This window comes from Suillus subalutaceus (genome assembly GCF_016647625.1).
Source record: "Suillus subalutaceus strain FC151 chromosome Unknown DFJ58scaffold_1, whole genome shotgun sequence".
NCBI lineage: Eukaryota > Fungi > Basidiomycota > Agaricomycetes > Boletales > Suillaceae > Suillus > Suillus subalutaceus.
The window spans coordinates 145298-159549 of NW_024540250.1; the positions used below are offsets into that span (position 1 = coordinate 145298).

At 47.0% G+C, this 14252-nt stretch overlaps 6 protein-coding genes across 6 annotated transcripts; 3 read left to right on the top strand and 3 right to left on the bottom strand.

Annotated features, from left to right (window-relative positions):
- Nucleotides 1-107: 107 nt before the first annotated feature.
- Nucleotides 108-1527, top strand: DFJ58DRAFT_712341 (uncharacterized protein; the record flags this gene model as incomplete). Its single annotated transcript, XM_041383848.1, has 7 exons — nt 108-368; nt 424-555; nt 603-703; nt 759-956; nt 982-1202; nt 1267-1378; nt 1461-1527. The coding sequence occupies 7 exons, from the start codon at nt 108-110 to the stop codon at nt 1525-1527; spliced, it is 1092 nt and encodes a 363-aa protein (XP_041251099.1).
- Nucleotides 1461-2384, bottom strand: DFJ58DRAFT_850877 (uncharacterized protein; the record flags this gene model as incomplete). The annotated part of the gene is made up of 4 exons (XM_041393804.1): nt 1461-1698; nt 1750-2053; nt 2082-2187; nt 2243-2384. The coding sequence occupies 4 exons, from the start codon at nt 2382-2384 to the stop codon at nt 1666-1668; spliced, it is 585 nt and encodes a 194-aa protein (XP_041251100.1). The 3' UTR covers nt 1461-1665.
- A 1902-nt stretch (nt 2385-4286) lies between these two features.
- Nucleotides 4287-6238, bottom strand: DFJ58DRAFT_712342 (uncharacterized protein; the record flags this gene model as incomplete). The annotated part of the gene is made up of 8 exons (XM_041383849.1): nt 4287-4486; nt 4587-4673; nt 4723-5016; nt 5071-5334; nt 5382-5663; nt 5722-5827; nt 5892-5981; nt 6032-6238. 8 exons carry the CDS (start codon nt 6236-6238, stop codon nt 4287-4289), a joined length of 1530 nt encoding a protein of 509 aa, XP_041251101.1.
- A 353-nt stretch (nt 6239-6591) lies between these two features.
- On the top strand, nt 6592-8409 carry DFJ58DRAFT_752039 (uncharacterized protein). The gene is made up of 7 exons (XM_041387809.1): nt 6592-7073; nt 7164-7226; nt 7283-7388; nt 7446-7498; nt 7555-7815; nt 7880-8011; nt 8071-8409. Exons 1-6 carry the CDS (start codon nt 6945-6947, stop codon nt 7994-7996), a joined length of 729 nt encoding a protein of 242 aa, XP_041251102.1. The 5' UTR covers nt 6592-6944; the 3' UTR covers nt 7997-8011; nt 8071-8409.
- Nucleotides 8410-8983: 574 nt separating this feature from the next.
- Nucleotides 8984-10524, top strand: DFJ58DRAFT_752042 (uncharacterized protein). Its single transcript, XM_041387810.1, has 6 exons — nt 8984-9240; nt 9289-9351; nt 9406-9564; nt 9618-9929; nt 9979-10059; nt 10116-10524. The coding sequence occupies exons 1-6, from the start codon at nt 9079-9081 to the stop codon at nt 10125-10127; spliced, it is 789 nt and encodes a 262-aa protein (XP_041251103.1). The 5' UTR covers nt 8984-9078; the 3' UTR covers nt 10128-10524.
- A 1597-nt stretch (nt 10525-12121) lies between these two features.
- Nucleotides 12122-14021, bottom strand: DFJ58DRAFT_835370 (uncharacterized protein; the record flags this gene model as incomplete). Its single annotated transcript, XM_041392243.1, has 8 exons — nt 12122-12209; nt 12312-12429; nt 12487-12519; nt 12593-12793; nt 12888-13188; nt 13293-13444; nt 13723-13765; nt 13968-14021. The coding sequence occupies 8 exons, from the start codon at nt 14019-14021 to the stop codon at nt 12122-12124; spliced, it is 990 nt and encodes a 329-aa protein (XP_041251104.1).
- Nucleotides 14022-14252: the final 231 nt, after the last annotated feature.

Below are 14252 nucleotides of genomic sequence, written 5' to 3' on the forward strand. Positions count from 1 at the left end.
AGCGCGTGACGAAGTATCATAATCCTGTGATCAATTACCATTTTTGTAGATGAGCGTTTCGATAACTCGCTTAAGCTTCAAGTTACCAGCAGGCGGCCAGCACGTTCATGGACGGGCCACTTAAAGACTTGTCCAAGCTCGAAAGGCTCACAGAGAAAGCCAAAGGGAAACCGTCGTCTATCGAGAACTCTTTGGACTATCTTCTCCAGTCTCTCCGAGAAGTAAAGGATCGCATCAACGCAGGGAGCGTTACAGAGGACACCTATGTCCTTCTAGCACAAACCGTCGAAGCAAAGAAGAAGGAAATAGACGAGAAGCAGAGGGAGATTTACAATGGAATTGCGAGACTTGGGAAGGCCCTGGACAAGGTCTGCACGTTCTGCTAATCCTCCACATCGGCAAACATGAACTCACATGACACAGAAATTCACTCAACCCCTTCCGACATATGAGCCTCTATTTGCATCGAAGGATGCGCAAGCGGCTCTTGAGAGAACTATTGCCCTGCATTTTCTTCGCACCGGGCAGTTTTCAACAGCGGAGACATTCATTCAGGCAAGCAAATGTTGGGGTGTCTAAGACTTGACTGAAATCATTTCCAGGAGTGCAAGATGGTCATCGAACCTGAGCAACGAACCAAATTCCAGGACTTGCACCGCATAGTGTTGGCATTAAAGAGACAGGATATAGGGCCTGCATTAGAGTGCGCTACGTTTCATGACTCCGACATCACCCTTTCTCATGTGAACTGCTTCTAGGTGGTCGCTGAAGAACCGCGAATTTCTCCGGAAACGATCGTCGCCGCTGGTGTTCTATTTGCACCGTTCTCAATTTGTCCGTCTCCTCTTGACAGAACCACCAGATGCTGGCCCTGCCATATCGTACGCAAATGCTACATTGCGCAGCTTCTATCCAGAGCACGCAACAGAGTTTCAGAGACTCATGACTTCTGTTCTGTATCTCCCGAAGGAACGCCTTCAGCGGTCTCCCTTACGCAGACTTGGCCTCAGACTCAGTGCATACAGACCTCGAGCCACTTTTCGCTAAAGAATACTGCACGAATCTTGGCATGAGTCGACAAGTACCACTGAGAGTCATAGGTGATATTGGCGGTGGAGGTGCCCTAGCCAGAATTGAGAAAGCTCGGACGGTGATGAAAGAGCGTAAGAGTGAATGGAGTCAGACCGACGAGCTGCCTGTCCGTACTTTCTCCTTTGTTGAAGCCAATTATGTCTCATTCTATGTCCAGATCGAAATTCAGCTCAGCACCAGAGAACCGTTATCATTCCATTTTTGCTTGCCCAGTATCCAAGGAACAATCCACTGAGCAGAACCCCCCGATGATGATGACATGTGGGACACGTCATAACGAAGGAAAGTTTGCAAAAACTAAGCAAGTCCAATGGGTACGTCTTTGTGTCCCTTGGGATTCTGGTTTGTTTGACCCATAATGGTTCCAGCCGTGTCAAATGTCCATACTGCCCCACCGAGTCGACGCAGGCAAATGCTCTGCGCGTTGTTTTCTAGTATGTAAGGGTATTCATCATTTGTATTGTAATTTTCTCCGTCACTTCCCCATCTCTATTTTAAGTAAGTACTATGGGATTTGTATCATCACAGAAAGTATGGCACGACTAAGAATAATCAAAAGATTATCAACCTCCGTCACGGTTTCAAGTTTTGGGTGACCCAACTAGCCTGGATATCACAATGTCACTCGTACTCCTAGTAGAACACTGACAGACTCACCATCATCGTCAGAGTTTCTTCTCCATCCTGATTCGTGCTCCTTACTATGGTGCTCTCATCAATGGAGGGTGTGTTGATAAACTTTGCGAGCTTGTCCAACTGGGTAACGTCAATATGATACTGCTCTGCTAAGGCCTGAAGTTCGGCTTGCGACTTGACAGTTTTCCGGGCCTCGAGCAATTCGCTCAGTGATGAGGCCAGCAAGCGATTTTGAGTAGAATGTGACGGCAAAGCCTCCACTTCAGACTGGAGGCGAGAACGATGCATCTGCTGAACATAGTCTGCCTGTGAGGAATCCAATACCCTAGTAAGTGTGGCACTCGGTACTGGACAGGTTACGCACTGGTCGGACGGACCGCATGTGGTGGTCAACGCGCACAGGGCCTAGCTGGCTTAGCTTGGACATAAACTGGGGGTCTTTGCCATCAGCCTCAACCGCTAGTACAACGTTTGAACAGGTCGCGAGTGATACGAACAGCTCTGGCATACGCACCATCAGTCTTATTTTCAAATGCCAGTGGTCTTGGACGTCGTATTTCTTGAGCACTATCTTGTTTCAAGGGTGTACGAGCACCTGCCCATGACGATTTTTCCTTGGGTAGCGTACGAGCTGTTTTAGATGCAGAACTGCCCATGGTAAATCTTGAAGCATAACATGACTGTCTGAATTATAATATGTGATTGACAGTTGTTTACGCTCTGCTTCCATGCCACTGCCTAGTGGCCAAGCTCTCCTGTAAAAATTCCCCACTGTGCCCTACAAGCCCAAAAGCTTTTGCATGCGACTCGGTTCACATTAGTCTTGTGGAATTTTTAGAACGCATTGGCTTTCTGTGCGCGTCGTAAGTCGTTTATAGCGGTTTCAGCATTGTTTGCACAGTGAGCACTGAGCGCTATGAAATACACTGAATTATCCATTCTGCCAGCGTGAGCGTCTCGCGTGGTGATCGGGGCCATGGTCAGGGTATTCGCTAACAAGTCACATCGCTTACAGACGTTCTTGCTTAGACCATAGTATTTATCAACTTGCCCACACCTTCAAGTTCATCTTCCTCACACGACTTACTACTCCACTGCGGACGCTCACATTCCATTCTGCTTGTAATTATCTGCCAAGCACCCTGACGAACAACGACCAAGCATTTCTCTCGTCAGCCGTTTCCAAGCGTATGCCATGATGGAAAGGCGAGATCCAGTTATACCTCCGGAATCGCTCTCAATTTGTTCACCCAAGACTTCAAATGCCAGTAAATGATATGTCAACTGCCTAGGAATATAGCCACAGAACTCGTCAACAATCTAAAGTATCATGGAAATTAAGACAGAGGGGTAAAATAATCGCAAGTGTACAGTCTAGGCTCGTAAGCGTGAATGTAAGCCTTTGCAGACTCAAGATAACATGCAACATCCAGCAACCTCCTAATAGCCACCGCCGCGCATTGAACGTCTACCTGAGCGTCGGCCTGTGCGTCGGCCTGAGCGGCGCGAGCCACAGCATCTACAACACAGGATATCGACGATGACGTCAAATATTGTGACAATAATCTACAGAATGGCGATGATTAGTGGTACTAATTACCAAGTAACAGAGTGATAGACATACAGTGGTGATAACGCCAACGATAGTCATTATAACGCCTGCAATGGCACCTATAATGGCTTCGATTCCACCGCCAATAGCTGAGAAAATTGAGCCCTGTACAACAAAAGATTAGACCTCGTCCGATGGAAAAAAGGTTATGATAATATACCATGATGAATAATCAATAATCAGGTATGTATATGTGATCCACAAGTGAGTTGGATTGAAAGATATTGGTTTCTACTTGTCCTTGGCTTCGTGCTTTATATATACTGTGACTGGATGTATGACGTATAAATCGAGGTCACCAGGTCGTGGAGAGGCACCTATAGATGACATCACCGCTGCTGTGGGGAATGTAAACTGTAAATCCCATCAGCCTCGATCGGCTCCCGACATCGACCTTGTCCTGCATCGGGTCAGGGAGAATGGTGTAGACCCACGCTCACGTGGCAAGCGTGGGCTTGTAGCACTTCCTGCGCTGACACGTTGGAGCCGGGTGTGCCAATCATGACATCAATCGCGACGCTGAGTTTGGTAGACCCCAGACCGGGCACAACGGCATCAGGGCAGCCGGCCGCAGTGTTCGTATCATCCTCATCACTGATGACGGCGTGGGTGGAGTATAAAGAAACTTGAGTTATTCTTTGGTGTATGACTGAGGAGTCATCTCGGTATCCTTTTGCCAAAGAAAGACTCTGTTACCTACTAGCAACGGGACTCGGGAGAATTAGGAAGGCGCAGACATCGTCGTGGTGAAGTTCATGCTTTGTTGTCATGATGCTGCGCAGCTCGTGCCTGATTACCTCCAGCCCATGTTACCTACGCAGAGCATGGTCCTGGCGGAATCAGTACTTTAGTGGGAGAGCATGTAAGTAGGGTACATTGGTGTGATTGCACAACAGCACTGTATAGACATCAAAACGAGCAAGCAGCTAATTCTACAACAAGATTTTCACATAGAGCCGAGAACTTTGAACGCACCATTCGTCATCGCGCGCGCCATCTCTCCCGTATGTACCCATGCATTCTTCTCGCCAGCCTCTCCATCAGCCGACAGCATATTACCAACTGACGGTCCTCGAACCAAAATTTCGCCAACGGGGTCTGCACCTTTTTCGACTACGTTGTCGTTGACACCGATGAGTTTTACCTCTACATTGACACTTGGAGCCCCAGCATGTGCAGGGCTCGGCGGCTGGAGATGAGGATGGGAGCATCTGCAAATCAAATGCATGTGTGGCGAAGAGAGGACCAGTAGCAGAACCATGGGTATATGTATTTATCAATGGGATGGAAAGCACCAAGCGAGCAGGCAGAAGCACGTCAGATGGTAAAAGCCCTATGATTGGATAAGCATATACTGTTGTCAGGAATGGAACAAAACACACCACCACTGATCACGACCGCCTTCACTGTGTCAGCCATTTTCCCAAGTACATCTTCTCGTGCGCTACTAAAAACAGTACGGTCCCATAGACTGTCCTTGGTAAGGAATCCTTCTGTGAGACTAGCAAATTTGTGCCGCCACGCCAGGGGGAAGACGAAGGAAGACTTCTTCGCACGGTCCATCACTGAAGATGCAAGCGATTGAACATGTTCGGGCTTGAGGAAGAGAACTGTAGGAGAAGGTATCGGAAACTTAATCGCAGAGAGAATGTCAGCTACATCTAGAGCCGGTGCATCTGTGTGTATATACCCTCAGGTTTTGAGATACATGGACTCGAAATCAAACGTACCGCCATCACGGTAGACGCTTGTCGAAGGCAGAGTCGCAAAACTAGCACCCTCGAAAAGAGCTGCATAGGCGATGGCACGTCCGTACGGAGTGCTCAAAGAATGACTAGAGACGATGGTGTCTAGAGTAGAAATATTAATGGCCGCGGGGAAGAGTGCCTTGATCGCCGTCACGCCGGAGGTGAAGTTCTCGTGTGAGAGCTGCACACACCGCATCTCACCCGATGGAGTCTCGAAGAATGAGACAGTGTATGCACTACCGGGCTCTGAACACTAATCAGAACAATGGGTGCATGGAAATGCAGAGACATACGAGGAGCGTTTTTTGGAGCTTGAGGTACCTTGCCAAGAGATTCAACACTATTCCAGCGGTGCATGATGATATCCGAAACTTGAGGCGGATTAACCACAATGAGCTTGTGATTGTGCTTGCCTGCATCTCGAGCGGCCTTAAAAACATGCGGCAAAAAAGTATGGTCTGTGATGATGGCATCAGGTGGGTGCATCTCAAGGACTTGCGCGAGCAGCTTGGGGGAGCTCAGAGTGATGGAAGCGATGGACTGCTCCGAGAGTGCGAGGTCAGTGATAACGAACTCTAGAATGCACACCGATTTGAACTATACTCAAAATGCGCCAAACGAGACAAAGCGTACCGATGCAATCATTAAGCAATATCAAGACAGTTGAATCCTCTGGGACAAGCTTAGCGATCCCCGAGCCAAACGCCGAGACTCGCGCTTTCAGCTGAGCATTTGTGATCTGAATGTGGAAACAACACGATGAGTGGTTCATTAATTGTTGACGAGAAGGCAATCAGACGCACTTTCGTAGACCAGAGAGTACGTGGTGCATCAAAATCAGGTTTCACGAAGTCAGTCACAATATTCACGTCTTTGTCAGGTCGGACAGGGAACTGAAAGGGATTCAACGAGTGTCTAATGCAAAGTGCCCAAATGCACGAACCCTGCCCATAAGCCCTGTTCCATAGTTGCGGTAAACCGCGCTCTCGCCTGGATGCCTCACACGCCCAGCATCACTTTGCCGACCTAAGAGAATTGGGTGGACGAGAGGCTGTGGTTTGTAGAGGTTCTGGAGGAGAAATACAGACACCCCAATGAAGCCGAGAAGAACGGTGAGGTCGTCTGTGACCAGGTAGTCTGAGATGGTCATAGTGTATTGGTGGCCGAGACTGACAGTACTGGTGACTACCAGTTGACTACCAGAATAAATTGAGATGGAAGAGAAGACAGGCGCTTACAAGTCGACGTGTCAGCTCCTTACGTTTACTTACGCTATGCTGCTGGCATCATCAATCACTTCTCCATTACAAATCTCGGAATCTCACGTTTGCAAACCTATAGCTAAACACATGCTCGGCGATCAATTGATCATGCATGCATGACTAGTTAGTACTTAGTTACCAGCCAGGCAACTAATGCTATGGCTCGTAAGTCATGCCTAGGCCTGCTTGGCCATTGCTTCAAGGGCCGCATTCATGATAAGAATCGCTGATCGAGCTGCAGGTTCAACTCTGCGTATATCTTCAACTTTGCCCCTGCCCATGGCTATAAACTTTCGCCCGACTGCGCGTAATATCTGTCTGTTGATCTCTCACTCGGACCACTTTACCAAGTCCACATAAATTTGGGCTTTCCGTGAGAATGTTCTTGCGACGGGACGAATATATTATCGATTTTCTACAGCTATGTCTGAAGCGGGTCAGTGCACCTCGTCCGTGCACGACATTGATCATCACGTGTCATATATCATAACTTCATTTCCCCTCTTCGACCGTTACTTTCCCCTCACCTGCTGCGTGTATTTTTAAACAGTATACTTCAGTCACAGTCTAATTTCGTATTCTCCACTTGTAGCAATGTGCGCTGCTACGAAGAAGCTCTCGACCAAGGCCGCCGAGCCTGGGCCTGGTGTCAAATCTGTCCCGGAAGCGACAGTTTCAAAGTCGCATCATACAACCCATCCCCCTTGGATTGACATGATTACCGTGGGTCACCATCATTCTAAATACTGCACATATTCTATCTAGACGATTGTGCGCTTATCTGAGTTGTGTGAAAATAACCCCTGTCCACAGGAATGTATCACCACGACACCCGATGGGACCCGCCACGGCGTATCACGCCCAGCGATCAAGAAAGTAAGCACGCGACCGCCGTTATAGCTTCCTGTATAGTTACGTCTGATGTTCTGTAGTTCGTCGACTCAAAGTACCACTTGGAAACGAATCCTTTAGTGTCTAGCCAGCTTAACCGAGCAATCCATCACGGCGCTGATAAGGGGAAATTTGTCTTGCCAAAAGGCGAGTCTCCCTTTATCACGGGGTCTTTTATCTTATTTTTTACGCGATTCCATTTAGGACCTTCTGGAAAGGTCAAACTTGCGCCTCGGGGGCACGAGGCAGCTAAAGAGGTGCGTCATGCTGCCACTAGTTGTCACCTCACCTTAACTAAGCACTCATTTGGCAGAACGCAAAGCCATCTTCAAAACGCTCCGCCGCTGCCAAAGAAAGTCACGTCATCCCAATCAAGGCAGCTACTAAAACCGCAGTGAAGAAGACGTCTCGTGCCGCGAAGCCGGCGGCTACCACTGTACCCGCCACACCGCCGAAGTCAAGAATTGCTGAAAAGAAATATCACTCCACTGCAAAGAAGGCTAGAACGACTGGTTCCTCTACTCGCAGGACGGTCGGAAGAAAGGCCGCTACTGCACAGGGCAAAGCTAAGAAGGTATATATATGATCACTAATATCATAATATGAGCGCTAATCTTTAACACGTGGTCGTGGCTCAGACTGCCACAGGAAGGTCAACTCCATCAAAGACTGGCAGGCGGGGAGCAACTTCCTCGAAGAGGACTACGAGGGCAGCAGCTTCGAAGCAGAGGGCCCAGAAGACTTCCCGCAAGTAACGCATGTTATTCATGGTAGGATCGGATTCTATATTTATGCCAGTGATGCTCACCTGGTATGGTCACATTGACAGATTTCACGCTCTTTCTGGCGAATCATGGCTAACGTCCTGATATCTACTCAGAAACACGGTTTTTCTTCACTGCTTTTCGTCACATGTTCAGGCCTATTTTTCATTCATCTTGCTGTTTTTACGTCTTGGATGTATCTCCGTGATGTCCCACTCATGCTTTCCTACGAGTTTTACTTCTGAAGAACTCATGCCCATCTCATTCTATGCCCTATCTTATCGTACGCTATCTACTGTCAATTGCCCTGGTCTCCCCATATGATTCAGTTGTACGTATCCTCTGTTACAATCTGGAACAACAAATATCAGTTCCTCAGGGACATTGAGTTGTGTGAAAGCCGGCCTGACGTTAAAACTTTATACTCAGAATGTGGAGAGTTTTCGAAAGCCGGTGAAAGTGACAAGTTCACTTGTCTATGACATAAACTGAGAAGCATAACCAGATTCCATGTCAGATTCATTCATGTATGCACCGTTTTTAGAAAGTCATATATTGCATTGGATCAGCTATTATACCGCGGAGACAAGTACTGTACCGTTTATTCGATCTGATATGTTGTAGCCCTGACATTTAAATTTACTTCCGAAGCCAATCATGATAATATATCTACCTGAAGCTGTCTCGTGATCGAAAGTGCTACGTTGGCAGCCTTGTGCAAGGCTGCTAAGGCATTCTCTACATGTTTTTACTGCGTGTGGGACAACTGTGGGACAATGGAGGACGACTGGGCAAGCATAATTGTGGCTGTGATTTAGTCCCGCTAGTTGTAGATGTCTGTGGCGGTGCTGAATTTCCCATCTAAATAAGGTTTCGGCGCGCATTTTGTTTATCAACAAACAACAAACGCGCCCACACGTGATTGAACGCGTTTTGGGTATAAATGTGGATGACTTAATTTGATTGCCTACTCCATCTTTTGTCTCCTCCACGCCCGCGAATTCTGTGAATTCTGTACTTCATCGTTGCACATCTGTTTAACTTGGCCTATTAGATTATACTCAATAGTAACAATGTCTTCCAACACTTCAGTTTCCCCACCCCCTATCGAGACTCTTCCTGCTTCTTCGTCTAAAGCTAAGAAGACAGCAGCAAAGAAACCCGCATCAAAGAAGGCCCCTGCAAAAGCTGCTCCAAAGGTCGTATCCCATCCTTCTTGGAAGGACATCATCAAGGTTAGTCAATGAAATTGGACCAATGCAGTTTTATAATTCTGTCATCAGGCGTGCATCACTGCTCACAAGGAGGACGCTCGCAGTGGCGTGTCAAGAGCAACTATCAAGAAGGTGCGTATACATTCTACGTCTATTTATTAACGACTAATGTTATCTGACCTACAGTTTGCCGAGGAAACATATCGTCTCGAGGTCAATGGTACAAACTTGTACCAGCTCAACCGTGCTATCACATCAGGCGTCACGGCGGGCATCTTTGCTTTGCCCAAAGGTCCTTCTGGCAAGGTCAAACTCGCACCAAAAAAGAAGGCATCTGATGATGAGGTATGTGTCAGTAATGACTATCTTGTTTTATAGCGCTTACGCACGTGTCTCAGAATTCAAAGCCTGTACCTGTAAAGAAGGCACCCGTAAAGCCTGCCGCAAAGAAGGCTCCTGCTCCAGCCAAGAAGGTTGATGCTCCAGCCAAGAAGACTGCCACACAGAAGCCGACCACCGCATCCAGGGCAAAGAAGCCTGCCGCGCAGAAGACCACAGCAGCTGCCACCAAGAAAGCTGCCACCGCAGCAGCACCAAAGAAGGCCGCCCCGAAGAAGACTACCGCCGGTGCTCCTACCAAGAAACCTGTAGCGAAATCAGCAGCACCCGCTAAAAGGGCATCCACCGCGAAGACGACAGAGAAGAAGAAGGTAAGCTAACGAGTTGTTCGCATTCAATCAATCTCACGCTTCACCCCAGGTCGCAGCCAAGGCTGCAGCTACCAAGGCCGCCAAGAAGCCTACCTCGAAAGCAAAGCCAACTTCATCACGAACTAGAAAGGTACGCTCTCGTGATCGTCTGATTGCTTGTCAGAATTCATATCTTGGCTTTTCTAGGTTTCTGCTTGATGATACCTTATCACATCGCCCGGACTCTGTTTCTCTTTCATCTGGTGTGACATTAGTGTGCTCCTTGTATTTTTGATACCTACTTTATTCGTGTACAATTACTAGTACTGCATATCATTTCACTGAGGCCAGTGACAGTTCACTTGCGCTACAATTCCCTTGATAAGCCAGACCGACTCCTGGCAGACTCGTGACCGGTGATAGTCAGATAGCAGTCTGGCTCACAGCATAATGTGATCTATGTCCTTCAAGTTAGCATGGGAATCAATCAAAGCTGTTCGTTGTTCATCAAGTGTTGACCGTTGTGGACTACCTACTATGTCACAAGTTGCCGTTCTTTCTCTCTGACATAGATATGAATGTTATAATTCGTAGCGTCCATCATATGTGGTTTTGCGTTTCTTTGCTATAATTCCGACAGTCGCTCTATGATAACGAGCAACCTCAGTTCGAAACCCTTCGTTCCGCGAGGCCGCCACTCAATCTTTGCCATGACCTCATGTCGTTTTCGAATTGTCGTAGTGCGGCCAAATAAGCCGAATGCAGTTTTTGTCTTGTAAATCATTTGTCCTTGGTGATGAGTCTGATGACAGTCGAGATGCGAGCGTCCGTAGTCGAGAGAGAGAACCTAACATGGGGATGTCTGTAGTTCAGCTGACTGCGCACATGCCTTGACCCATTAAAGGATGGACAGCTATCTGGCTTGGTCAAGACGTCTAAGTAGGCGATGCTCGTATTCAGAAAAATATTATGTACACATGCACACCTTTCTCAAGGGGTCCAAACTTCAAATTTCAAAGGCGAGTTGCTTCGATTATAAGGGCAATGCTAGTCAGGAACTAGCCAAGATTAAGCAAGGCACGCCGCACAGGCGCCAAACCTACATCTAAGTTTCTGAAGTTCTTAAATAGGGTCGCCGCGGCTGCAGTCAATGAGCTATAAACCATTACTGCGGTCAGTGGAGCTCGGCTGTGCGGGCCTACTTTTCCGCCAATGAAACATCCTAACCTTCAGTTACATTTTTGGTAGTTACCAGGTCCGAACATATTGGCTTGGTATGTAACTTACAGGACCCAGTGCGTGCTGGGTGATGTACTAGCCTGCCGGAATGTCCCGGCACCCTACGTCCGGATTTCGCTTCCTGCATTCGGTTTTCTCTCTTCCACGACATCGAATTCGTCGTACCTCGCACTTCCTTACAGTCTTTCTTTATACCCATATACTACTCCCTTTCAATCGGGCATTCTTATGATGCTGTGTCAATGCATATTTCTGTTTGATCCGAAGAGTCATTCAACATGATCGAATTCGCAAGCAGGTATCCTGCCCTCTCGAGCGGCTCCAGCCTGATAGATCAGATCATGTCAGTGGCTCTCGAGCCAGACGAATTCGTCGTGCGTAGTGCCGGAACCGGCCAACGTTCTAGCAAAGAAAGCTGACAAACATTCTAGATTCTGAGAACACACCTCCCTTTTTTCAAATTTCAGACCTAATTCAATTCTGCTCTTCATCACGCATATGATACCAATACTTAGGATCAGAATTATGACTTGAGGTAACTGCTCAAACTTACCATTGCTGGCCGAAGGAAGATTGATTCATATGGCTATATCATATCACCACACCCTCTGGAGTGTGCAGATAAAACAGACCTACCGCCCAGACTTGGCTAACCTTGGCCATCTTACTGCATATATTAAGTATGAGTACTTGTAAGAAAAAGCTAATTATCATACAGGGTATCAATCATAACACACCACTCAAGTTCATTATGTTGGAACTTTTTTAAAAGCATTTTAATCCATTAAAATGGCCTAACGACACGGACCCATTATAATATATTATGATCAAACAGTCAGCATTTTAATGAGTATCACACCATTTTAATGCACATAAAAATGATGATGTAATGCATGTTTTAATGGCGTTGACCTATTCTTAATAGGATATTTTAATGGTACCCACCAAATATCTATATGCAATTTTAATGGTACTCACCAGATTTTCATATGCATTCCAATGGCAGCCAAGGTAGTCTGAATGCACATTTTAATCTTATTCGGCTGAGTCTTAATGTCCATTCTAACAAGGTGATGATGAGCAAATATTCATCGCATATCAATTGCAATTCCCAGAAGTTGATATAAAAACTAATGTACACTATGTTGCGAAAGGAAAAGAGACATAACACCCCGCCCCCACCCCCATCCTTCTAAGGGTGGTTCATGGATCAAAATAAATGTCGAAGTCATGCGAGAGTGTGCGCTATGACCAATGTTGAAGAACGGGATAGACAGGCCATCTACAGACATTCGAATTCAGCCACAACAAGTAAAATGCTACCCGTAACGATACTTACGAACGATGTTAGAACCAAGGACGACGAAGGACACTATAGGCTGAATAGTTGTGGTGAGATACTGTGCTTAGACTTGATCTGCAGGCTTCAGCTGCTGCTACTTTACCTTCTTCTTCTGCGACGCCTGTTGGGGAGGTGGTGAGTCCTGGTGTGAATGCAGCTGCTATTGTGAGTGCGAACAACGTGAATGTGGGCCCGAGTGCAAGTGCAAATGCGAATGGAATCACAAGCGTTGGTGGTGGTGGAATTGGAGGTACAGGTGTCAATTCAAGTTCGGGTGCAGGCATGAGCATGACTGCGACTGCGACTGCAATGGGAGTAGGTACAGGTAGGGGGGATGTCATTGAAATCATCGGTAAGTCCGTTCGGGTGGGGTTTCGGGAGGGGGACATTTTTCTAACCTCGACTTTTGCATCTACAGAGGGTGGGTCCTCCGGAGTGGGCAAACACGTGAGTGCTAGCCTCAGCCTGGCCCGGCTTGGCTCGAAAGCTGCGGCTTTGGCCTGGCTTCAGATGACTCATGATGGATCGGCGGGGGGTGGGCCACATTTGAAACATGGACGCTGATGTCTCAGCATTGACTCGCGCTGCAGACGAGAAGGATGTGTAAACTTGACTGAGGTCCTTGTAGAAATGGAAATAATCGAGGTGAGGATTGGAGGGACCATGCATTTGGTCCCTGATGACCTGGGGAAGGACATTCTGGTAAAATGAATGTCATAGAGCATGATTGGATAATGTGCTGATCAGATTTGAATGTACCGTATGGATGAATACTGAGCAAGTTGTGCTGGTCTGAAACTTACTGTCATACTGACCGGGGCCTTGTGCGTGGCATGCAACATGGACCACAGTTTCTGTCCAGAGGTACAGTTGAGTGCGTAAGTTAAAATGAACAAAGAGGCGAGAGTATTGATGCCAAAGCAAAACTCCCCATCTACCAAGATAAACTCTTCGTCTGGTCATGGAAAGTTTGATTGATCATGTTCCATGAACCGTTTCATGGTTGCTGTAGGTATTACCTATAAGATAAACACTTCGGTTCATGGAAAGTTTGGTTAATCATGTTCCATGAGTCGTTTCATGGTTGCTGTAGGTCCAGGTATTACCCAGGCCATCTAGGATAAACTCTTTGGTTCATGGAAAGTTTGATTAATCATGTTCCATGAACCGTTTCACGGTTGCTGTAGGTTGAGAATCAGATAATGGTATGACCTTCTGGCATCCTGGACTTACTGACGGCTGGCAGATGTTTAACATCAAATGCGCATGATGTGCCCTGCCTCCAGATGCATCATCTTTTTCAAAAGTAAGTTCACCGTCGTCGATAGTACAGAGGGTAGCCCTTAGACTTAGACTAGAGCCGCGGCTCAGGCTAGTGCTAGGGCAGACATGAAGATTGCGCTGACTCCCATCTAGGATGCATGAATGAATGATGGGGAATTTAAATGGTACTTGATAAATTATAATGACCAACTTACTGGTCCAGGACCTGTAAATACACTTGACTCAGATATTTCAGGTGAGAGAGACATGAAGATATCATGGGGAATGGTAGTGAAAAATTGGGCAAGATCATGCCAAGGTGTCACAACCCTTATAACGAATTAACGCAGGGGCAGAGACTAGGACTCAAACAAAGGATATCACAACAGAAAGGATAAAGAACAGCAGGTACGTCTTGGATTGCTAGCAATGAGCTAATACACAAGAGGTTTGAACTAAAGAACTACTGACTACAACGAGCTACCTATATACATATATTG